The following is a 26,303-nucleotide window of genomic DNA, read 5'->3' as shown; positions in this document are numbered from 1 at the left end:
GATATTCAGTGGGCCTCACACAATCCAAGTGTCCAGTGTCCACAAGTGTCTGCAGAAATTCAAAATCTCCCTTATCCTGTAGTCACTTTTTTCACACCTGTGACATCGAGCCTGTGACATAGCGCTCTGATATTCAGTGGGCCTCACACAATCCAAAAGTGTCCAGTGTCCACAAGTGTCTGCAGAAATTCAAAATCTCCCTTATCCTGTAGTCACTTTTTTCACACCTGTGCCATCGAGCCTGTGACATAGCGCCCTGATATTCAGTGGGCCTCACACAATCCAAAAGTGTCCAGTGTCCACAAGTGTCTGCAGAAATTCAAAATCTCCCTTATCCTGTAGTCACTTTTTTCACACCTGCTGCATCGAGCCTGTGACATAGCGCTCTGATATTCAGTGGGCCTCACATAATCCAAGTGTCCAGTGTCCACAAGTGTCTGCAGAAATTCAAAATCTCCCTTATCCTGTAGTCACTTTTTTCACACCTGCTGCATGGAGCCTGTGACATAGCGCCCTGATATTCAGTGGGCCTCACACAATCCTAGTGTCCAGTGTCCACAAGTGTCTGCAGAAAATCTAAATCTCCCCTGTCCTATAGACACCTTGTACCTTGTTTTACATTACTATATAGTTTGTTGGATTTTGTCTACATTTCTACCAAAAATGAGGAAGGCTGGTGGAAGAGGCCGTGGAATTGGGCGGGGGTTGGCAGCTGGTAATGATGGTGTTGGTGGTGGATCTGATGGTAGTGGCAAAAGCAAAATAGGACCGAATGCAGGAGGTGTTGAGCCTGCGTCATCGTCTGGCTCCATAAGGCTTCGAAGGCTTAGTTTTCTATGAGTTGGCAAACTGCTTTTAACGCCAGAGCATCAGGAAAAAGTTTTGTCTTAGATTGCTGACTCAGCCTCCAGCTCTATCGCCTCCTCTTCTGAAGTTGTAAAAAGTAAAAGCACTGAGTCGTCATTGGAGGCTCATGTTCATGAACCACACCTTTCCTTGTGTCCTTCACCCCAGCCAAGATTGAAGGATGACGCAGGCCATACTACTGATTACTCCATGGAGCTGTTTTCACATACCATGCCTGGATTATCATGTGAAATGGTGAATTACCCAGGCCAAGATGAATCTGACATGGAGTGCACTGATGCACAGCCGCTGATAGATGATTCTGCTGGTACATTCACTCAGAGCATTACATTGTCCTCGCAGTGTACAGAGCCAGATTCTGACCCTGATGAGACTCAGGTGCCCCTTCCCGCACACTATACCACCATACACGGTGACACAGAGGAAGGTGCACATGACATTGAAGAGGAGGTGATGGATGACCCAGTTGTTGACCCAGATTGGCATCTATTGGGGGAAGAGGGTGCTGCTTCCAATAGCTCAGATGAGGAGCATCCACAGCAGACATCGACATCGCAACAGCTGTTATCTGGCAGGCCCGGAGCACTCCAAAGACATGTTCCAAAAATCAAAAGAGTTGCTGGACAGCTTGTCCAGAGGGTCAAAACATCACAGCGTGCTAGGCCGCAAAATGTCTGCCAAAGTAGGAAGAGTGCATTGTGGCACTATTTTGAACAAAATCCTCATGATCAGGCCAAGGTTATCTGTAAGAAGTGCGCAAAGACCTTTAGCCAAGGGAAAAATCTGAAAAATTTGAATACTAGTTGCATGCTTAGACATTTAACCAGCATGCACTTGCAAGCGTGGACACAACACCAAACCTCAAGTGCCACATGTGCAACTGATCACAAAGAAGGTAGTCAGCAACGCTACATTGTTTCCCCCACTGTAAGCCCACCGGTTAGCACAGCAGCAAATGTTGAGGTGTCGTTGCAAGGCCACAGCAGTCAGGGAATCCCACTGTTATATCAACGAAATACTGAATCTAGGCCATCAGAAAGAACACCAACTCCATCACCATCATCAACCCTCTCTCAGCCCGCCCTGTCCACCGCTACTTCCACCATATGCAGCTCTCAAGTCCAGCTCACCTCCCAGACACTATGAGTAGGTCAAGAAAGTACTCAGTCTCTCATCCGTGTACACTGGGTTTGAACGCCCACATTGCCAAACTAATCTTGTTTGAGATGATGCCCTATCGGTTGGTGGAAAGCGCAGCTTTCCGCGAACTCATGGCCTATGCAGTAACACGCTATGACCTACACAGTCGCCACTTCTTCTCTCGCAAAGCCATCCCAGCCCTCCACCATCATGTGAAAGACCGCATTGTCCATGCACTCAAGCAGTCAGTGAGTGGAAAGGTGCACCTCACAACTGATGCATGGTCCAGTCGGCATGGCCAGGGCCGTTACGTGTCCATCACTGCGCACTGGGTTAATGTGGTGGATGCAGGGTCCACAGGGGACAGCGGTGGTGGGACAGTGCTGCCTAGCCCACGGTGTAGGCGTTCCACCCTCCTCCTCCAGAAGCGAAAGCTCGCCCACAGAGCGCAGTCGTACGAGCACTCCATCTGCAGCTGCCACTGTTGCACACGAGGTGTCCCCCTATCGAGCAGCTAGTGGAAAGCGTCAGCAGGCTGTGTTGCAGATGATGTGTTTGGGCGACAGACACACCGCCGAGGTGCTGGCCGAGTATTGAAGCGACAAACTGAGTCATGGCTGGGCAGTGTACATCTTGAGGCAGGCAAGGTAGTTAGTGATAACGGCCGTAATTTTGTGGCAGCCATAGCCCTTTCAAAACTCAGCCACATACCTTGCTTGGCTCACACCTTGAACCTGGTGGTGCAGTGCTTCCTCAAAAATTATCCGGAGTTAACAGCCCTGCTCCATAAGGTGCGAAGACTGTGCGCGCACATCCGCCGGTCTCCTGTACACTCCGTTCGTATGCAGAAGCTGCAGCGATTGCTCCACCTTCCCAACCACCGCCTCATTATCGACATTGCAACAAGGTGGAACTCCACCCTGCACATGGTGGAGCGGCTGTGCGAGCAGAGGCAGGCCATAATGCATTTGTGGGAGGATACATGGCCAGGCACTTTGAGAGCAGACATGGAGTTGACAGGTGTGCAGTGGTCGAAGCTGAAAGACCTCTGTAAAGTCCTTCAGTGTTTTGAGGAATGCACACGGCTGGTAAGCGCAGACGACGCCATCCTAAGCATGAGCATCCCACTTATGCGTCTGCTCATGCAAACTTTGATGCACCTTAAGGAGCAGGCGTCTGCAGCCAATGTTGACGAGGAGGAAGAGGTGGAGGGAATCCTTGATGACATTCAGCCATTGTCTGCTCAGGGACCTCTCCTGGATGAGTTGGAGGAAGAAGAGGAGGAGGAGGATGATGATGGGGATGATTACTTAGGGGAGGAGGATGCATCTCGTGGGGCAAGTGAAAATGTTGGCATGGCAACGTCTGGTACAGGGTTTGTGCGTGACTGGAGGGATGTGGATTTGCCAGAAAGTGCTCCTCCAACCAGCACTCGCAGTGCATCATTGACACCGGGAACATTGGCCCACATGTCAGATTATGCCTTGCGGATCCTAAAAAGGGACCCCCGCATTGCCAAAATGATGAACGATGACGACTACTGGTTGGCCAGCATCCTGGATCCACGCTATAAAGGCAAATTACAAAACATCATGCCACAGGAGAACCTTGACCTAATATTGGCTAATAAACAAGCAACTCTGGTAAATCGGTTGCTTGAGGCATTCCCAGCACACAGCAGCGGTGATGGTTCTCACACGAGCCGTACGGGCCAGGGGCAGCTTGGCAGAGGTGTTCATGGTGCACACAGCAGAAGTGGCGATGGAGACAGGGGTTTCATGACAATGTTGTGGACTGATTTTTCAAGTACCGCTCACACAACTGGTAATACAGCATCGATGGAAAGTGACAGGAGACAGCAGTTGTCAACTATGGTTACAAACTACTTTTCCTCCCATATCGATGTTCTCCCACACAGGTCATTCCCCTTTGACTATTGGGCCACTAAACTGGACACCTGGTCTGAATTGGCACAATATGCCTTACAGGAGCTCGCTTGCCCAGCTGCAAGTGTGCTATCGGAAAGAGTCTTCAGTGCAGCTGGATCAATCCTGACAGAAAAAAGGACCCGTCTGTCAACCCAAAATGTGGATGATCTAACCTTCATTAAAATGAACCATGCCTGGGTTTCCAAGGATTTTGTCCCACCTTCCCCTGATGACACATAGGGTGACAGAAAAATGGCTTGCTTTGGTCCACCTCTTCCTGGGACTTGACCTATTTCACCTTTTGCATTAGCTGAAGGTCCAACATCAACATATGCCACTTTCTAAAACTCCCTAACTGTGCTGCCTCCCCCCCCCATGGCCGGGGTCACCACCTAGCGCATGACACCGTGTGAGTGCCGTTGCCCTGGACAGGTGGGTAGGCCGACTCTTGGGCGCGGGCACTGGCACAGGGTCCCTCATAGTGCAATCAAGTGTCTCTGACGGTGGTGGTGCACACCCGCCGTCAGACACACCGCCGTACTATGAGGGGCCCAGTGCCAGTACCGACGCCCACGAGTGGGCCCCCCTTGCTTGGGCAGGGCCCCAGCATTTGCAATCTTTACCTCTCCCTGCTCCTCCGCTGTGTAGTCTGGGCCGTCAAATCCATACTGTGCCTGACACCGTCTGAGCCTGCCTCCTGATGTATAGACATATCTTTTGAATGTGTACGCTATCCATACATGTTATCCGGGGATACGGTACCCTTTCTCACCTTTGTGCATTCACTTGCAAGCCATACTGGGCCTAACACCGTCTGAGCCTGCCTCCTGATGTATAGACATATCTTTTGAATGTGTACGCTATCCATACATGTTATCCGGGGATACGGTACCCTTTCTCACCTTTGTGCAATCACGTGCAAGCCATACTGGGCCTAACACCGTCTGAGCCTGCCTCCTGATATATAGACATATCTTTTGAATGTGCACGCTATCCATACATGTTATCCGGGGATACGGTACCCTTTCTCACCTTTGTACAATCACTTGCAAGCCATACTGGGCCTAACACCATCTGAGCCTGCCTCCTGATGTATAGACATATCTTTTGAATGTGTACGCTATCCATACATGTTATCCGGGGATACAGTACCCTTTCTCACCTTTGTGCAATCACGTGCAAGCCATACTGGGCCTAACACCGTCTGAGCCTGCCTCCTGATGTATAGACATATCTTTTGAATGTGTATGCTATCCATACATGTTATCCGGGGATACGGTACCCTTTCTCACCTTTGTGCAATCACTTGCAAGCCATACTGGGCCTAACACCGTCTGAGCCTGCCTCCTGATGTATAGACATATCTTTTGAATGTGTACGCTATCCATACATGTTATCCGAGGATACGGTACCCTTTCTCACCTTTGTGCAATCACGTGTATTCCATACTGGGCGTGAGAACGGCTGGCGAGCTGTTAAGTAAGCTACAGCACCTGTGGTTTGCACACGTAAGTTTTTCATTTTTTCAGGAATGTCGGTTAGGCCTAATTCCGGAACTGCAGTTGACCTGCACTTACTGGGAAATCATTGTTCGCGAGAAATAATTGTAATCGGTGATCCCCATCACTAACGTTGTTCAGCGGGTTATCTGCACCTGTAAGCGACAAACGCTGGCCTTTTCAGTGTAGCGCACATGCAACCACAGACATGTAAGGGCATGACACACCAGTTATTGGCCAATCTCATGTGCCAGAGCCTCACGTGTCCCTCTAGTAAGCCGGACTCGGACCGCGGGGCATGACGGAGTCTCGTTCGTTAACGGAATTAAGCTTGCAATGTGTGCATCTGTTCTGTAGCTGGCATGGTTGAGGTTGCCCGTGTTGAGTCAAATTACGCCGTAGGCTCCACTCCTGGTGGTGCCATTCTGGACATTCCTTTAAGGTTCAGCTTTGCAACCATACTGCCCACGTAAAACAAACACTTTGCCTTCATGAACGCTGTTTGGAGGGTCATGACTCGTGGGAATAACGCCGCCCAATCAGTTAACCTGCTAGAGAGATCCTTCGTTGCTCCCAAGCATGACATCACACTCCCTAGGAGGAAGGTAATGCCACTGTGGCGACCGTACTCCTGGGGGCGACACAAGTGCAATGATGCCCAGCCACTGCTCGATGAATCTGCTGGTACATTGACCCAGACCACTACATTCCCCTCGCACGCTACACGGCCTGAATCTGACCCTGATGAAACTCAGGTTACCCTTCCCATATACAGTTCCATCTTACACGGTGACAAAGAGGAAGCTGCAGATGAAAGTGCAGGTTAGGCCCACCCGCCATCAGACACACCACCTTACTATCAGGGGCCCTGTGCCAGTGCCGTCGCCAACGAGTGGGCCCCCCCTGCTTGCTCAGGATCACAGCACTTGCAAGGTTGAAATACTGTGCAGTGAGATGGAAGATGGGGACGACGAGGAGTCCAGACTAGTACAGGGATTGCCTAGCGAGGAGACTTATTTGATTGTTTTCAATGTTGGGACAGCAATTTTTGGGGAGCACTATACTCTGGAGAATGATAGATGGGGCCCACCATACACTGGATCATTCCAAAGGTGGACATCAGACACTGGAGCAGCATTTACAGGGCCCATTATACACTAGAGCATTAGAAATGGGGCCCATTATGTTTGGAGCATTATTTGGGCCCATAAGACAGTGGAGCTTCATCCATGGGGACCAACATATACTGTAGCATTATGTGGAGCACATCATATACTGTTTCAAACATTATATGGGACCAATGATTCTGTATGGAGAAATAGATGGGCCTCGTCATGAGATGTAAAAAGTGAAGTATTTTTCATTGTACTATACCGCTATTTCTCTGCCGTATCGGAGCATGATGAGTTGTGGTATGTGTTAAAGGGGCGCTCTTTCGCCCAGGGCACATGAAAACCTGGAGCCAGCGCTACCCCCCACAACTTTAGCCAAATAACCCCCATTTTTCAGTGCGTAACTTGTATTATGAAGTTAATTATGGTTGACCAGCTTAAGTAAGAAGAATTGATGCTTTTGGCATTCAAATGAGCACTGTAGGTGTGTTTCCTGTCCTCCTCTCACTGCCGACTTTTATTCCCCATTGACTTACATTGGGTTTCGTGTTTCGGGACGACCCCGACTTTTCCCTATAATCGGCCGATCTTGCTCGACCCGACTTTTGGAAAAGTCGGGTTTTTCACGAAATGAAACTCGACCATAAAAAACCAAAAGTCGCTCAACTCTACTGTTTAGTCTACGACTAAAGCATTACAATGAAACACTTCAAAGTGCCCTGGATGAATTTGCACCCCCTATATATAGAACACCACAACGCAGGCGGGACAACCCTGGCACACGGTGGAAACACGTTTCCTGCAGCGGTGCTCCTGGTGCGCCGAACGTCTGTGGAGAAAATCCAATCTACACGAAGATTTCATCCATTTTAAGTTTATGCTTAGAACATACAACACTGCCCTTCACCTCTCCAAACAAACCTATTTCGACACCCTCATCACCTCACTGTCCAATAACCCGAAACGTCTCTTTGACACGTTTCATTCTCTACTCAATCCAAGAGTACAGGCCCCAACCACGGAGCTCCGAGCTGACAATCTGGCCAATTACTTCAAAGAAAAAATTGACCAGATTCGACAGGAAATTATCTCCCAATCACCTCATACCATGCACTGTCCTCCCTCCCCCACTGCATCTAGCTCACTCTCTGATTTTGAACCAGTCACAGAAGAAGAAGTAAGCAGGCTCCTTGCATCTTCTCGCCCAACTACTTGCACCAGTGACCCATTTCCATCACATCTCCTCCAGTCCCTTTCCCCTGCTGTCACCCCTCACCTAACTAAAATATTTAACCTCTCTCTCTCTTCTGGTATTTTTCCCTCCTCATTTAAGCATGCCATCATACATCCACTACTTAAAAAACCATCCCTCGACCAAAACTGTGCCGCTAACTATAGACCTGTCTCTAATCTTCCCTTCATCTCTAAGCTCTTGGAACGCCTGGTCCACTCCCGTCTTATCCGCTATCTCTCAGAAAACTCTGTTTTCGACCCTCTCCAATCCGGTTTCTGCTCTTTACACTCCACTGAAACTGCCCTCACTAAAGTCTCTAATGATCTGCTAACAGCTAAATCAAATGGTCATTACTCCATGCTAATTCTCTTGGATCTCTCTGCAGCATTCAACACTGTGGATCATCAGCTCCTCCTCACTATGCTCCATTCCATTGGCCTCAAGGACATCGTTCTCTCCTGGTTCTCCTCCTATCTCTCCGACCGCTCCTTTACTGTATCTTTTGCCGGTTCCTCCTCCTCTCACCTTCCCCTTACTGTTGGGGTCCCCCAAGGATCGGTTCTAGGCCCCCTCCTCTTCTCCTTGTACACTGCCCCTATTGGTCAAACAATCAGTAGATTTGGTTAACAGTACCATCTCTATGCTGATGACACCCAATTATACGCTTCGTCTCCTGACATCACGCCAGCCTTTCTAGAAAACACCGGCGACTGTCTAAACGCTGTGTCTAATATTATGTCCTCACTATATCTGAAACTGAACCTGTCAAAGACTGAACTCCTGGTGTTCCCTCCCTCTACTAATGTACCTATACCCGACATTGCTATTTCTGTGTGTGGCTCCACTATTACTCCCCAGCAACAGGCCCGCTGTCTTGGGGTCATACTTGATTCCGAGCTTTCCTTTGCCCCCCACATTCGATCACTGGCTCGCTCTTGTCATCTGCACCTCAAAAACATTTCTAGAATTCGACCTTTTCTTACTTTTGACTCTGCAAAAACTCTTACTGTTTCTCTTATTCATTCTCGTCTCGACTATTGTAACTCTCTTCTAATCGGTCTCCCTTTTACCAAACTCTCCCCTCTCCAATCTGTCTTGAATGCTGCAGCCAGGATCATATTCCTCACCAATCGTTACACCGATGCCTCTACCTTGTGCCAGTCATTACACTGGCTACCCATCCACTCCAGAATTCAGTATAAACTTATTACCCTCGCCCACAAAGCCCTCCATGGCTCAGCACCACCCTACATTTCCTCCCTTGTTTCAGTATACCACCCTACCCGTGCCCTCCGTTCTGCTGATGACCTGAGGTTAGTATCCTCAATAGTCAGAACCTCCCACTCCCATCTCCAAGACTTTACACGTGCCGCGCCAATTCTTTGGAATGCACTTCCCAGGTCAATACGATTAGTCCCCAATCCCCACAATTTTAAGCGTGCCCTGAAAACACATTTATTCAGACTGGCCTATCGCCTCAACACATTAACCTAATCTATCCCTGTGTGGCACAGCCAAAAGTTTTACCATAACCAGATTTCCCGCATCATGTTCCCACATGCTTTATGCATCCATTAGCCCTCTGTGTCTGTACTGTCACACACTTAACATTATGGCTGGTCCATACAATCAGGGCAACTGTTACCACCCACCTTTTGTGTCTACCTCTTTCCTCATAGACTGTAAGCTTGCGAGCAGGGCCCTCTTTCCTCTTGGTATTTGTTATAATCTACTGTATGTGATTATTGTTATGCTGTAATGTCTATTGTCTGTACAAATCCCCTCTGAAATGTAAAGTGCTGTGGAATATGTCGGCGCTATAAAAATAAAATTTATTATTATTATTATTATTATACGACTCGATTCATGAAGACCGGCAGTGTTCATGCCGATCTTGATGAGTGGGTGCGTTGGAGTCAGATGCAGCTGACTCATTAAAAGGTGCATGTCTCTTACTGAATTGAGAGCACCTACCTAGTGGCATTCTCCTCCATACTAAAAGTTGCTAAATTTTTGCACAACCCCACATTGTGCAAAAATTTTGTGACTTTTCAAACCGATTTACTCCAGAATATTTGCTTAATCGCTTTGATGAAACATGACCTGTGTTTGCACTCAGAGGCTGAATTAAAATTTCCATGAGCCATGGTCTACTTAGGGTCAAGATGTACAGGATGGTCTTGGTCTGACCAGTTGAGTTTGGGTTGGTTGACTCTGTTATCATGAATGTTTGAATTTGGCATAAAAACTAGACAATATTAATAAATAGGCTACTGTAACGTCAGCAAGCACTCCACAGATCCTTTTGATTCCCAAGCAAGAACTCCCCATACTAGGTGTTTACACATGGAAGATTTGTTGCAGACATTGTTAACATACATAAAATGGTCTTGTAGAAATCCATGCCCATGTTCCAGAAACAGCCTCTTTGGAATAAATGAGAAATCTTTTAAGAAATACATAATAATACATATAGAATGGTTTGTCTATCACATACCTCCATCCCACATACCTGCCCAGGAAAATGGAAAAATTCTATAATCACGTGTTATTTAGAATGGAGGCCTTCTTATTTGTAAAGAAACCTACTCTTATTTTTGTGAAGGATAGATAAACAGGAGAGCAGACCCCTCTTATTATTTTAATTCATAAGCATCCCAGTTATAATAAAGGTTGGTTTAATATAATTGAGTCATAAGACAAGGTTAATTAAAGGGATATTATCCTTCACATCAATTTAGTTCCCTCTGACTTTGTTAGCATATGTACTGAAATAGTGGCCATCCATACAGAACAGAACAACAAGCGGCGATAGTAAGCCTGAACTAACTAAACTTGAGCTAACCTTCATTATACTGTAAACAATAAAGAAGACAAATCGTTTATTTTGAAAATGTACTGTATGTAACACTAATGATATTGTGTAGATGGAGTTACAGCATTTTTGTCTGATTTAATACATGTGAAATATGGTTACCTTTAAAAAAGTGATGACAAGAAATGAGTAGAGCACCACATAAAAAGCATCCCAAGGATCCAACCATTCCAAGCCAGCATGACCAGCCAAATTTATATTGGATTCCCAAAAATACATTGTTTATAATCAAGCTTGAGCGTTCCACATAAACGTCAATGGCGTACCACACGGAGCCAATGATCCCAGGAACACCTGGAGGAAAAGTGCCACAGATAACACAAGCATATTATACAATACAGAAAATTTGGATTAGCTATATATTGTAGACAAATAAGAAGTATGAATGTGGTAGGACAATGAAAAATAATGTGCACATTAAAGGGGTTACCCAATACCCTAACCTGATTTTGACATAAATATAAGAAAAGACCCCGATATACCTTTTAGGCGGTATTTTATGGGATTTCTGCTCTCTTGCCATGAGCTCAGATAGTTCAATCCAGTTTTTCCTCTCCCTTGGCTTCTTTCCTACATAGCCTATCATTCCCTTCACTAGTTTGCAAGCCAGAATTTTTATCATAGACTGTAATTCTGCCAAAAAGCTCTCTCTATTTACCAGCTCCATATTGCCACTCACACAGATTCTCAACAGGATCCTTCAAAGAGAACCTGTTAGCGGGATTTAGCCCTATATACTCAAAGCATGGCTATAATGGTGCTACGATGCTGATTAATATGATATATGATGTGAAAGGATCCACTCAGTGACTGCTGAATTCTCACCTCATGAAGTTTTCAGAAAATGGCATCTTTTGTGCTTCGGGGAGTGATGTGGGGCAGGGTCTTCTTCTTGTTCTCCGCCTCCCACCAGCCTCTTCTGTTTCTTTTGCAGGTCATTGATTATTTCTTTTGAAAATTAGGGTCCTCCGTCATCATTGTGTGTGGCGGGAGCCGTCGTTCTGTGTGCAGGACTGCAATAAAATGCTACTGGAGGTGGCGCAGGTGCACATTGAGATTTTGGCTCTGAATGGATGCAAAATTTTGATCTGTTCATGCGCCGCCTCCGACACCATTTTATTGAAGTCCTGCATACTGGATGCCAGTTCCTATTGCACATGCACTACCCACAAAGGAGGCAGGTCATTAAATAATAAGTGACCAAAACAAGAAACTGAGGAGTCTGGTAGAGAACGAGAAGACAGTGCCCCCACGTTCTGCCTCAAAGCATACTGGAGCACAGAAGAAGTCGTTTTCTGAAAATTTCATAAGGTGAGTATTCAGTAGTCACTTAGCAGATCCCTTCACATCAGGTATCATATTAATCAGAAGCACAGTGCCAACATAGCCATGCCTTTAGTTTATAGGGCTAAATCCTGCTGACAGTTTCTCTTTAAGCAGGAGAATACTATAGAAAAGTCATGTTCACAAGCTCCATAAGTACAGCACCAAGCTCCACATACTTCCAGGAATGGTAGTAAAGCTCCACACAGTTCCAGGAATGGTAGTAAAGCTCATAATTTTTCCTTATTCAACATGTACATTTACTGACATACAGAAACAGGGCCGCCATCAGGGCATGACAGGCCTTACATGTGTATGGGGCCCGGTGATTAGGGGGGCCCGACCATGCTGGCAGCCCGATCCGCGCTGGGGCCCCCCTACATTTTATACAGGCTTCTGCAGCTTTATTTTAAATTCAGACTCAGCGCCTGCCGGGCCCCCCGGGCCCCTCGGGCAGGCCCCCCCCGCACCATGGTCCAGCCAGCGCCGAAATCCCCCCCTGCACAATGGTCCAGCCACAGCTCCGCCCTCACCTGACATCACACACTGCTCTGCTCTGCTCCTCCACTTCCTCATTCAGTCAGTGTGCCACGTGGGACTGGGAGAGGGAGGGAGCCTCGCCGCTGGAGCACAGCCAGATAACAAGGTAAGAATTTTTTTTTTTTTTTTTTTGAGAGCGGCTATCCAGGGGGCCTGGGGCAGAATGCTGGACGCTGGGGCAGAATGCTGGGGGCAGAATGCTGGACGCTGGGGGCAGAATGCTGGGGGCAGAATGCTGGATGCTGGGGCAGAATGCTGGACGCTGGGGGCAGAATGCTGGGGGCAGAATGCTGGATGCTGGGGGCAGAACGCTGGGGGCAGAATGCGGGGGGCAGAATGCTGGATGCTGGGGGCAGAATGCTGGGAGCAGAATGCTGGACGCTGGGGGCAGAATGCTGGACGCTAGGGGCAGAATGCTGGGAGCAGAATGCTGGACGCTGGGGGCAGAATGCTGGACATGGGGCAGAATGCTGGAGGCAGAATGGACATGGGGCAGAATGCTGGACGCTGGGGCAGAATGCTGGACATGGGGCATAATGCTGGACACTGGGGGCAGAATAGACATGGGGCAGAATGCTGGACGCTGGGGGCAGAATGCTGGACATGGGGTATAATGCTGGACACTGGGGGCAGAATGGACATGGGGCAGAATGCTGGATGCTGGGGACAGAATGCTGGAAGCTGGTGGCAGAATGCTGGATATGAGGGCAGACTGTGAGACGGGGCAGAATGCTGGACATGGGGCAGAAGAATGCTGGACGCTGGGGCAGAATTCTGGACATGGGGCAGAATGCTCGAAGCTGGGGCAGAAAGATGGAGACTGAGGCAGAATGCTGGACGCTGCGGGCAGAATGCTGGACATGGGGGCAGGCTGTGAGCTGGGGCAGAATGTTGGACGCTGCGGGCAGAATGGTGGACGCTGGGGGTAGAATGCAAGAGACTGGGGCAGAATGCTGGACATGGGGGCAGAATGTGACAGTGAGACACAGGAGGGGGCAGAATGTGACAGTGAGACACAGGAGGGGGCAGAATGTGAGACACCGGGCATGATTGGAGATAGATGGAGCAGGGTCATGGGGCAGGATGGATACGATTTAGACAGATTGGTCAGGAGGGGAGATCATATGGGGCAGAATGGATACTGATGAGGGTGGGATGGGAGAACATATGGCTGAAGCCAAAAATGAGACACACGGGAGTCAGGATGGGGGATATTATTACCATAGGGGCTAATTAAGGGATATTATTACTGCAGTGATGTATTTTATTTTCTTGAGGATACTGTTGTAAATGGGGGGGCGGTCCTGTTACTGTGTAGAGTGATACTATGTCGCCTTTTTTTCTTCATGTGGTGTAATGTAGAAGTTGGGAAAAAATAAGTAATGTGTTCTGCAAGCGGAGCTCTAGATAACTGTGATATTTCCTGCAGAGACAAGTCCTGGCTGGAAGACGTGATGGCGATCTGTGCTGGATGAAAGATGAAAAACAAAGATGAAGGACTTCACCTAGAGACATCACTGGTGAGTTAGTGTGTTACCTATACACTGACACTATGTACAGAGGTCCTGTGTATAATGTCACCGGTGATCACTGTGTTACCTGTACATTATATACAGAGCTCCTGTGTATAATGTCATTGATCACTATATTACCTGTACACAGACACTGCATACTAAGTACAGATCTTGTGTGTATAATGTCTCTTATGGTCATAGTATTATGTTTTTTTAATTAATGTCAGTATTGTAGTATTCAGTCTCCATGTGGTGGTAATATGTGGTCTGGGCGTGGTGCAGTGGTATTTGTCCCTTGTATATTCTATTATTTGGTCACTTTGTGGTGGTAATTTGCGGTCTGTTCATGGTGCGGTGGTATTTGTTCGTTGTATGTGATATTATTCGGTCACTATGGTAGTAATATGTGGTCTGGTCATGGTATGGCGGTATTTGTTCCTTGTATGTCTTATTATAGGTCACTATGTGGTGGTAATATGTGGTCTGGACATGGTGTAGCGGTATTTGTTCCTTGCATGTGATATTATTGGTCATTTTAAAAAATTGAAAAATAAATAAAAATATACCTAAATTGTATTGCATATTTTAACAAATATTTAATAGGTTACAGTAGAGTAGGGCCTGGCCAAAAGTGTCTACCCTGTTATGGTGGCGACTTAAAACAATCTTTTGGCCAAAGCAAAAGCTGCTGGCTATATGTGTGACCTGGTGATGGGAACTGTTAATGTGTGATAGGTGAGAAGTGGAGTTTATCCAAGAGAGCGGTGGGACTGTGGACAGTTCGAGTGGTGGAGGCGGGGCTGGATGGAACCTGGGCGGAGTCTAAAGGGGGCCCCGAAAATTTTGCCAGTATGGGGCCCCGAAATTCCTAGTGGCAGCCCTGTACAGAAATGCCAATTGTGACATCACTTCAGAATCCAGAATCCAAAACACTGAGTTAGGGAAATTTGGAAAAATCTGATGTGACAATATATGAAATAAGCGAAATCTCTGCTTTGAAATCACTTGACCAGAAATGGGAATGGAAATTCCAGCAACATTTGGGACACCAAGATATTAGTAAAAGTATGCATCTGAGACTGTATTAATACATGGCAGAACAAAGAAAAGTAGAGGAAAACTTCTTTAATATCAAAGTTAGAAAAACCTTTGAATTATGTCGTGTGAAGTTGTTTCTTATTACACCTTGTTTTATTACCAGACACAAAAAGGTCCGGTGCGCTTTATATTCCTCATAATAGCGGGAGAATAATCTGAGCAATTATTTTCATAATAGAAGACTCTACTTAATGAGAAAAATCAGAGAGGAAATGAAATTATAGCAAATAAAGACTTAACATTGGTCTGTAATTAAATTTACATGATAATTATCATAAAGGGTTCTCCCATAGCTCCTTAGGGCCGCCACTACATATAAATCCTTCTCAACACTGATGTGTTAAGGAGGAGGAATAGCGGAACTTTACTAATGATTGGTGGAATTTCCCTGGGAATTGAAACATCCAAGTTTTGGATTGGATATAGTTAGTAATTTTTTATATAAAGTATTAAAAAGGCTGCAATGAAATCGTCATCTCCAGAGTTGGGCAAAACAATTTGCAAGGCTTTGATCTAGTGAACACGGAACTACTCAGAGGCAGCTGAACCAAAGTCCAGTAAACTTCCCACTACCTACCGACATCCAGGGGCCTCTTCTGGTTAGTAAGCCCTGAGGTACCATGCATGCAGGGTTTTTGACGTATAAACAGGTTGTCAAAACTGAAAAATGTTATGTGTTTCAGTATTTTAGCAGCTGGATCAATTAAGATACATTAAAGGGAGCCTATCGTGTGAAAAAATGCTATTAACCTGCAGATATGGGATAAATCTGCAGGTTAATAGCATTCTGGACCTGACCAGCGCCCACACTTAGACCCCGACTGCCGGGAAGAAATTAACTTTATTCCCCCTGACATGATTGCTCTTTCAGTCAAGAAGGTAGCGCAACAAGGTTTCATTCACTGGTTTGTGTATACTGAGCGGTGGCTGTTACTGCGCTCTGGGTGTACTGCAATTGTTGGGATGCAACTCACAGAGAGCACGAGTCAGAAACAGTAAGCAAGTGGTATAATTCGGTTTACATGCAATAGTAATTTACAGTAATTCTAAACAATTAGTGACAATAACAAAGCACATTAAACCTGAACAAAATAACAATAAGATTGAAATATCAATGCAAGTATTTTTCTATATAATGCTAATGTCCCTTCTTGTAGGTCTGGCCCTAGTGGTAATCACCGGGTTTTCCCGCTACACTGCATGTCATTCTGATGTATGGTACTCTATTAAAGCACATTGAGCCTCCCTCACATCAACCGGCCACCTCCCAACCTGATGTCCTGGCCCCATCCCTTCCCGTTACCATTTGTGAGTGCTAGAAGTGATGGCCCTGCTCTCATGCGATCTTCCTCTGCAACCGCAGGCGTGTCTCTGTAGTTGTCGCCTACTTGCAGATCCTGGCATCTTGACCACCGACGGCAGTCTCTTAGGTTTAGGGTGGAAAGGACTGGGCCTCGGCTCTCGATAAACGACGTCTGGTCTCTGGGCCTTGACCAGCGTAGAACACAGATCCTGACCTTGACTGGCGTAGATGAGTTTTTTCAGCTGTAGTCTGGACTCTTTCAGATGGTGACCGGCACCTTAGCGGCTTGGACTTCCCGCTAAGGCCTGTCTTGTTGGCCTCAGCACCACCTTCGGACTGCATCTGCTTTGCTCTCCTTCCTGGCACCAAATCAACCTGTCATTTGGTGCACAAGCCTTTTATTTTTAAGAACTGTGGGTTTCTAGTCACCTTCCAAGGCCTAACATCTGAAGTTGCTCCCCCTGCAAATCATCCAATGCAAATTAGTTCCTTCTTATTCTGCCTGACCAGCAGATGGCAGTCTTTTTCCACTAATGTGTCCTTCTGCAAGGGACATTCACGGATATTTCTGCTTCCCCTTACATGAGTATTGACTTCCATGAACTTACTGAGCTGTTAACAATCAGTCAGGGCAGGGGGAACAATTACAGCCGACGCTCTTGATACACAGAACGCTGACTGAAACAAAGCCAGCGCATCACCCGTGACCGAAATCCAAACATTACCGGGAAGAATAAAGTTAATTTTTTTTTCCGACAGGGGGTTAAATGTGCTGGCACCGGGCAGGTTCAGAATGCAATTAACCTGCAGATTAACCCCATATCTTTAGGTTGTTTTTCACATGAAAGGTTCCTTTTAAGCATTCTAAATATTTGCTTTCCAAACCTTCTGGTATGATGCAAGCTCCCACATGCTTGACAGTCTGTTTGCTGTGGCAACTATACCCATCCAGGAGAGTGTTTTGCACAGGTCTAATTCTACTTAATTAGTACCATGCTAGTGTGGTACATTTGCCTTTCATATGCACCACCCCACATGCAAGAACATCGCAAGATGCTAAAAGGTGGTGGTTATAGCCAGCGTATAAAAGCATCACACCTTATCAAAAGTTGTAGGTATACTTTAATATTAAGGTTTTTAATGAGAAATACACTGCAGCAGCATACATGAATCTGACACACTGATATTGTGATTTCCATTAATGGGCTCTAATTATCCCAGCCTTACCTCCAATAATGAGGGTTATTCCAGCCACATAGCAGATTTTTAACTTGATGTGTGAATCGTCTTTAAGGAATTTGACACAATCAAGCCCCAGGAGAAGGAAAATGAAGCCAAACCCTGCCAGAATATCTGCTGTTATCATTAGACCACGTGTCGCAACTAATTTCACTGGAAGACAAAGAAAAATATGATAGCGTACACCTGAAATTCTGTAGTACAGGTTTACTTTAAGTAGATTATTATTCCAGGTAAGAGGATAACAGAATATAATGAATAGGTCATGTCTGACACGAGGATCATTGTTCCTAAAAAGTCCATCTGCTGCAATTTATGCTTCCCTGTTGATGTATTGCACTTTAGAAAATTACAGTAAATTTGAAGTGTTCTCTCAGACTGATGCTTAGAGGAACAGGCTGGATATGGGCCAAGGGTGCTGGATGTAAGGAAAAATAGCAGTTTATACCATGTAGTTTGGGAGTTTCAATGCTTTATAGAATTATATAAGAGAGCCAAGGCTCACATAAAGCTGATAAGACAGCACTGGCAATGATAGTAAAAGAAAACAAGGTCATGAGATCAGAGGATGAAACACTTCATTCATATGAAAAGACAAGTTTTTAGTTGTAAAATATCATCTTCCAGTTGCAGTCTTGTAAATGACTAAACAAACAAGTTCCTCTTTGAATAATTCAGTTTGCATAGGTAAATGTGAAATTCTATATTAATGTATTAAAGCAAAGAGTAAAAAAGAAATCATAGGATTATTTGTGGTGACTTTATTAGTGTTGTGTATTACCACTAGGGATATGTATTCATGTGACAGACATTTGGGCTATTACTTATTATCCCACTAATCAAAACACTTAGCATGTTTATGAAAGGCAACCTGCCAGATAATTCACGCTGCCCAAGCCACAGGCCACATAAATCAGAGACCCATTAATTATAAATATCTACAGTATGTAGCATTTCAGTTAAAACATAGTTTAGAGCAGAAGTCAGGAACAAGGAGAAGACTGCGCAGACCCTTTTTGGCATAGACGGTGCATTCCCCCTCCCACTAGACCCCCCCAAATAAAATGAATACAGAGCAGGGATGGGTTGAACAGGTCGGTCACAGTTTATTAATTAAATTACACCATGCGGGGAGGGGCAAATTACGCTCCATAACTGGCTGAGTGACCGCAGGCCCTGTCTGTGATCGACATGCGAGCTGGCCAATGAAAATTAAAAGGAAAATGTTTGTGCAAACAACACCAAAATGATGACATATGTACATAAGGGAGGGAGGGTGGGACAACAGCTACCAGGGGTCAGCCGAGGAGAAAGAGGAAGCACTGACCCCTGGTACCTGGATTTAACTCCTGTGGGTGTGGCTGGCCGCCCCTTCCTCCTTTTCTCATTGGTCATACGGGGGACCCAGTAGGACATCAACTGGAGGGAATAGTGGGAGGGGGGAATTCTAGCACCGTAATCTGACCCTCTAGCTAAATCTATGGGGGCTACGCAGCCAGAGGCACGATCCTTAGTCAGTGCCGTGCCTGCCAGACTGCGCAGACCCTTTTTGGCGTAGACGGTGCATTCCCCTCTCCCGCTAGACCCCCCCAAATAAAACAAACACAGGCCAGGGATGGGTTGAACGGGTCGGTCACAGTTTATTAATTAAATTACACCATGCGGGGAGGGGCAAATTATGCTCCGCAACTGGCTCAGTTGCTGCAGGCCCCGTCTGTGATCAACATGCGAGCTGGCCAATGAGGGTTACGAACCCTTGCCCCTCCCAGCATTTCCTCCACGGAGGATCCTGTGTATGACCTACACAGGACTCTGACCCCCACCCATCAGCCTTAGGGCCTGTTCAGCCCCATCCTGCAAGCCGGACAAAAATATAACAAGCCCATGTCGTCAGATGGACTCCATCCGGCCTGAAGAGTCCTGAGCAGCCTCCTTCCAATTGATAATGTTGTACCACTACGCCGAAACCTCCTTTCATGATCTAAGCCATCCTTGCATTGACCTTTCTCCTTGATCTTTCAACGGCCTTTGGTTTGTTTGCTCCTTTCCATATCACTCGTGGAGCTATCTCCGACCATACCAACACATGTGTGGGAACAGATACGTAAAATGCTCTATGTCTGTAGCCATTGCTGTGCAAAGCTCAGAACTTTTCCTTGTACACAGGTCTTTACCACCGGCATGCAATACTAATAACACCGGTCCTTTTGCCTTTATAGCGATGCTCGGAACTTCTGGGAACATTTGCTGCCATTTTAGACCTCTGATTCCTCTCCAATTGACCTTTAGCCCTGCCAAGCCCATTGTTATGATTGGGTCACTGAGGAAAGCAAGACCAAGCTAAGCCACAGAAAACCAGAGAGGTCGGTAACTAAGTGGATTGCAGACCCCTGATCCTATCCACACAACTAGCAATAGCCGTGAAGCGTACCTACGATGATTCTAGACGCCTCAACACAGCCGGAGAACTAAATAAGCCTAAAGCAAGAAAGGGGAAATCTAACTGCCCCAGAGCAGACCCCAAAGGAATAGATAGCCCCCAAACATATATTGTCGGCGAGACAGGATGAAAACACAAATGCAGGTAGGAAAATAGGCTAAGCAAACGATGGGGCCCACACTAACTAGACAGGACAGAAAAGGAAAGACACTGTCTGCAATCACGCAAAAAACCCTGCAAAAAATGTCCAACACATCTGATAGAAAAATATTGAAGTCACTCGACTTCGCCCACTATATCAGCACTCTGGCATATACTGAAAGCAGAGCAAAAAGAGGCCAATCTAATAAGGGACAAATACAAACTGGCACAAGCAGTAACACAAGGATGGAAATTCAGCACAGCCCCAGCTGGGGCTGGCTGACCACACAAAACTGAATAGACAGAACCAAATCAAATGTGAACAATAGAAAAAGAACACTTAGCTTGAGCATGCAGGGACTGAGCTGGAAACTGAGACCTCAGGAGGCAAGAAAAAATCACCAGCGGTGATAGAGGGAGTCGGCTGTCTTAAATCCAGTCAAAAACTCCAGATGTCCAATCGTCCTCCTCATTATCAGGTGGCAGGCCTCTGTTAATTAGATCAGCTCCATTACCTCCTGTAACCACCAGAGGGAGCCACTTCTGGCTAGGTTGAAGTCTTATCCAGCCTTTAACGGCCTGTCTAATGAAAAAATATTTGGTGACGTCCACCCAACCCAATAGCTGGAAAAAGAACGCTAAGCCAAATAATTTGTGCTGCGCAGATGTACCCGATGCGCCTCTTAGCTTAAGCCAGTTTAAGAATTCTACCAAAACCTCGCATCTAGCACAGTCGCATCTGTCGACTGGCTTGCCACGAATTAATGAGCTCCATTGCTCCCACGCCTTACCGTAGACTTGCCAAGTAGCCGGTGTAACCAAAGCATGGATCAGAGGCATCAATGATATGCCACCATGTCCCAAAGGGATGCAGGACACCGGGTGCCGAATGGCTGTGCCATGGGAAGAAGGAGTCTGAAAGCCTGCTAATCGGAAAACAGCAGAGAGTTATCCAGTTTATCATCTACATCCAATATTACCCTGGCCCGACACCAGATATTGTGCTGTAGGCATAGTAATGCAAGGCGGCGCAAGAGAGCGAGTAAAGGAGGGGAAGAGGAAGACATGCTGTTTAAACTTTTTGCCGTCCGCGGGTATTTTGTTAAAAATCTAATCTTCATGTTTTCTGACTGGGTACCCCAGAGCTCGACTGCAGCCACTAATGCGAAAATCTCTATCAGCGCTGGATCGCGTCCCCAGGCTGCTGAAACCCATGACTCAGGCCAGTTGCCTTTGCACCATTGGTTTTTGTATGGTGATGCAAAATCAGCAGTGCAGTTTCCCCCCACCGCTAGGCCTAATTCCCTGCTTGATACCTCAGGTGCCATGACGCAGGTATGGCCGTTGTAGGATTTAAGGAATGTCCCCCAGACTAGTAGTTCTGCCTTCAAAGATCGAGTGACTCTAATTCTATGGCGAGGCTGAGTAGTGTCTTTTGTTGCCAGTGATAGCCTGCGAGAGAAGGCTCTGCCAACTGGCATTAGGCGGCAGGCGAAATTGAGCAAACCTAGCAGGAACTGTAATTGTTGAAGTGTGATTTCTTTGACCTTGCAGAAACTTTCCACCATCCACAACGTTTTTTTCCAATTTATCGACTGGCAGGCGAAAAACCATCGCATTAGTGTCTATTTCAATGCCCAAAAAAGGCAGAACATTGCAGGGGCCTACTGTTTTTTCAGGTGATAAGGGTACCCCGAACTTACACGCAATAAATTTAAATTTTTCGAGAAGGAAGTGGCAGAGTTTAGAGTCTCTGGGGCCCACGAATAAAAAATTGTCGAGATAATGGATTGTTGAATAACTGCCTGTTTTGTAGCGAACGACCCAGTCTAGGAACATACTGAACAGCTCGAAGTAGTGACATGAGATGGAACAGCCCATCGGTAGGCACATATCATAATAAAAGAGCTGGTCCACCATGCAACCTAGGAGGTGAAAGCATTCAGGGTGAACGGGTAGCAGTCCATTTTCGCTAGCAGGGCCCCTGGCCTGGCTGTGTGTATGAGCTCTACTGCCTTGTCAAACGAAGCATAAGCTACAGCTGCCTCCTCTGGGAGGATTCAATCTGTACCCGATTCGCCTTTTGGGTATGAGAGGTGATGGATTAGCCGGTATTTTTCTTGTTCTTTTTTGTGAACTATCCCGAGTGGCGAAATTCTTATGTTTTTGTAAGGAAGTGATTTAAACGGGCCCGCCATTCTACCTAGCTCTACTTCTTTTGCGATTTTTTCTTTTACGATCGTGGGGTATTCGCGTGCTGACTTTAAGTTTTTTGATAGAGTTGGAGTTCTACTAAGCCCGTAGGGGATGAAAAAAACGTATTTGAAACCGTAGTGCAGCTGCTGTGCGGCTTGCTTATTGGGGTACAAGTTTAGCCAGGGCCCCATTGCGGTTACGCTCACTGGGGTTCTGCCTGGTATGGGGTCTGTTTGTATCATGTGTATGTAGGTAACAGCAAGTACGCAGGATGCAGTGACAAGACGCGAGACTGGTTGAACTTTGGAAAGCAAACTTTTATAAATTGAAGCCGCTAGGGCTATACTAAGCAACCAAAAAAAAGATAACAGCAGTTGTCCTCACAGGGCCTCAGTACAATCAAACACTATTTAAAGAGAACACGACTAACCCGGCCGAGGCTGGTTACTATGGGGCCGCGGTATGGCCGTCTATGGGTCCTTATGCTTTATAATGTCACTTATCCGTCCTGACGCCCCTCAGCGTCTCTGTTGAAGCTGCATTGCTGATGAAGCTGCTTTGGCATCTCTGATGAAGCTGCTTTGGCGTCTTTGATGAGGCTGCCTTGGCGTCGCAGCCGCTGGGCCCAGCTGCTGAAGATCTGGGGCAGTCTTCGGGCGCCCCAGCACCCAGGAGGAGTTGGGGCACAACAGGCCCTGATGGAGTCCTGAGATGGAGTAACCCCCTGTAGTAATGGCAGGGTTGCGCTTGTTAGCGAGTTCAATGGGACTCTTGTCCCAAAGCAGGGTTGTGTCGCAGTTTCTAAGAGTGGCGGTTTTCTGGCCACGCGCACAGCCTGGAGCTGTGTGCAGAGTGTCTCTGATGATGAGGAACAGACCCCAACTGCTGACTGTAGCGGGGTGAAGGCAGCTGTGAGCGGTGATGGACAGGCCGCAAACACGGGCTGAAGTGAAACGGTGGCGTCCGCGGACTGAAGTGGGACGCAGTGGCCGGGAGAGGCAGCGGACAGGCCTTGGCGGGCTCGGGCTCAGCGGTAATGGCTGAGGATTACCGAGGGCAGATCGTGACCCAGGATTGGGGTGAAGATGCAGTCCCCTGTCGGTAAGCTCGGCACCTCTTTCCTGAGGGCCACTGCATATCTACCCTCTGCTGCTGGTCTCCTCTCTGAACTGTCTGTGTCCTTCTCATTCTCTCACACCCCCTCTGTCTCCTGCTTCGTGTCTGAGGTATCACCAACTGCCCCTCTTGCGCGCTCCATGCTCCTTTCATATCTGCCCCTCCCCTTACTGTCCTGTCACTCGCAGCCGTCCCCCTTCCCTCCCTGTTCCCCGGGTACAGTTCCCTTAGGAACTTAGATGGCGGTCCCCTTGGTTCCAGCCCGGACATTCTGCGGGGGTCCTCCCCCCTACATGTACATCTTGCTGCAGGGTGTCCACCCCCGCAAGCGGAACATTCGTGTCTAAATCTACAGCACGCTTGGTAGCGGCAGTTTCCCTCGTTAAATAACATGCAGGCCCTGGGTCTTCGTCTGATCACTGAATTCTGGCCTGCGGCTGCTGAGTGACTAGTGGCCGTTGATGAAAAGGGGTGTTTTTGTGACAGCATGAGTCGCAGCCACACATCAGTTGCTTTTAACCCCCATCCTAACTCGGGTTTCTGAGCTAGCCGCCTGCTAAACTCCTCGTCATAGTGCCTCCATGCGGAGCCGCCATGGGCCTTGCATGAGTTGTATACTAGGTCTTGATAAATAAAAAGTTTGGAACAACGCTCTGGGTGTTTCTGACCCATAATACACCCGAGTACTGAGAAGGCCTGTAGCCAGTTGTTCATAGTGTGCGCTACCCTCATCTTGCCGCTATCGTGAGACCGTTCCCCAGTCCACCTTTCCTTGTCTACAGTATGCTGGTCCACTGATAGCAGTGACCATATATCCATGTAGTCATCATTTCAGATTTTGCCACCTAAGTGTCGCTAACTTCTGAATATGTCGCTATAGCCGGCAGACTCTAAGGCCGTTATTTGGTCATGAATTGCCGTGGCAAACAATGGGACTGTAGGGTTCAGCAGGTTCACAGGATGCAGTGACGAGACACTGAGTATGGTTTGTGGAATAAACTTTTATAAACTGTAGCCGCTGGGGCTATCTTGAGCAAACCAAAAGCTTTAACAACAACTAGTCCACACAGGGACACAACAATCCTGCCAACACTTTCTTATTACAATGCGATTAACCCGGTTTGCCCGGGTGCTATAGGCCACGTATGACCAAACTACGGGTCCTTAGCTCCTATATTAAACTTATCCTTCCAGGGGGTCTGTTAGGATCCCAAGCATGATGCGGCTGCCTTGACACCTCAATAGTCTGGGACGGAACTGGGCTCGACAGGCCCTGAAGACACGATGCCGGTGGGGCGCAACAGGCCCTGAAGAAACGATGCCGGTAGGGCGTAACAGGCCCTGAAGAAACGATGCCGGTGGGGCACAACAGGCCCTGAAGAAATGATGCCGGCGGGGCACAACAGGCCCTGAAGAAACGATACCGGTGGGGCGTAACAGGCCCTAAAGAAACGATGCCGCTGGGGTGCAAGAGGCCCTGAAGAAACGATGCCGGTGGGGCACTGCAGGCGTCTCCTTGCGGCTCTCGTCCCACTGCGGAGTTATGACGCAGTCTCTAAATATAACCGTTCACTAATCTCTGCCTGAGGGTCCCTTAGCAAACCGGACGGGGGCCACTACTACCGCCTGTAGCAAGGTGGCGCCCCCTGGGGCCGGTGATGACAGGGCCGCAACTGTGGGAGAAGGCAGGGGGGCAGTGTCCTGACCGCTGTAAAGGAATGGTCTGTCGTCGCAGTGGTCGCCTGAGGTAGCCGCCTTGTCACAACAGGATGGGAAGCAGTGGGAGTGGCTGTATGGGACCGTATGCGGGGAGCAGCCGCCGGTGCAAGTCTCTCACGTGTCACTAGTTGGTGAGTCTGCAGCTTTCCCCTCACAGGCCCGTCGGTCTCTCCACAACACAGCATCTGCTCCCTCGGTCCTCTCTGTCTCACACAGCTTCCTGTCTGTTGTCCTGCTCTCTGTCAACTGCCACTTCAGAGCGCCCCCTGCTCCTTTTAAGCTTGCCCCGCCCCCTGTTTCCCTGACAACTTCAGTCAAGTCTTTCCTTTTACTGTCCTCCCAGTATCGTTCCCTCAGGAACCCTGATGATGGTCCCCTGGGTACCTGTCCTTTCACTGTCTGGGAGTCCTCCTCCCCACAGGACCACACAATCATGATCTCAGGGTGCTGATGGGGAAAAAGAGGAAGCCCCCTTACACTCTTTTAAACATTTATATGACATAGTCACTACTGACAGCAGCATCTAAGGGGTTAAACAGATTTGGACGGTGACATCACTGATCGTGCCTGATCCAGCAAGTTGTCAGCTATAGTTTACAGCCGACAGCTGCTGGATTGTCACCTGTATGGGGATGCTATGCTCTTATATCTCAGGTCAGTAAAAAGATGTATTGGCGGTCATTAAGGAGAAAGTGACCAGTCAAGGACTGGAGGAGCACAGTGGGCACACAGCAATGCAGTTTTTGTTTTTAAGCAGATAGGAAAATTATTGAGAAGGGAATACACCTATGGTCTTGTTGCTTGCGGACCTGCATTTAAATGGGTGATTCTGTGCCATGAAGGGAGACTATATATTTCCATGCTCTGAAGTAAAGCAAGGATTAATTGACAGAGAGGTTCATAATCTCAAGCAAGAGGGCTAAGCAAAGTCTTAGAGGAGTATAGGCTTCTTATGTCAGGCCAGTAGGCCTAAAACAAGGACTAAGATGAAGAAAGGATTCCTTATCTCGGACAAAGGG

The 26,303-nt window shown here is 47.3% G+C and overlaps 1 protein-coding gene across 1 annotated transcript in view; it reads right to left on the bottom strand.

The window, feature by feature from the left end:
- Positions 1-26,303, bottom strand: part of CLDN16 (claudin 16) — a 215,705-nt gene that overhangs the window by 15,103 nt on the left and 174,299 nt on the right. The window contains exons 3-4 of the mRNA XM_073589457.1: positions 17,661-17,825; positions 10,758-10,949 (exon numbers count right to left, since the gene is read on the bottom strand). Of these exons, the coding sequence (XP_073445558.1) occupies positions 10,758-10,949; positions 17,661-17,825 (357 nt within the window). The remainder of the gene's footprint in view (positions 1-10,757; positions 10,950-17,660; positions 17,826-26,303) is intronic.

The sequence above is a fragment of the Dendrobates tinctorius genome, unplaced genomic scaffold (assembly GCF_039654945.1).
Source record: "Dendrobates tinctorius isolate UK_male_01 unplaced genomic scaffold, ASM3965494v1 ptg000107l, whole genome shotgun sequence".
NCBI lineage: Eukaryota > Metazoa > Chordata > Amphibia > Anura > Dendrobatidae > Dendrobates > Dendrobates tinctorius.
Note: the sequence above shows the minus strand (reverse complement) of the source record. Positions and strands in the feature narration are given on the sequence as shown.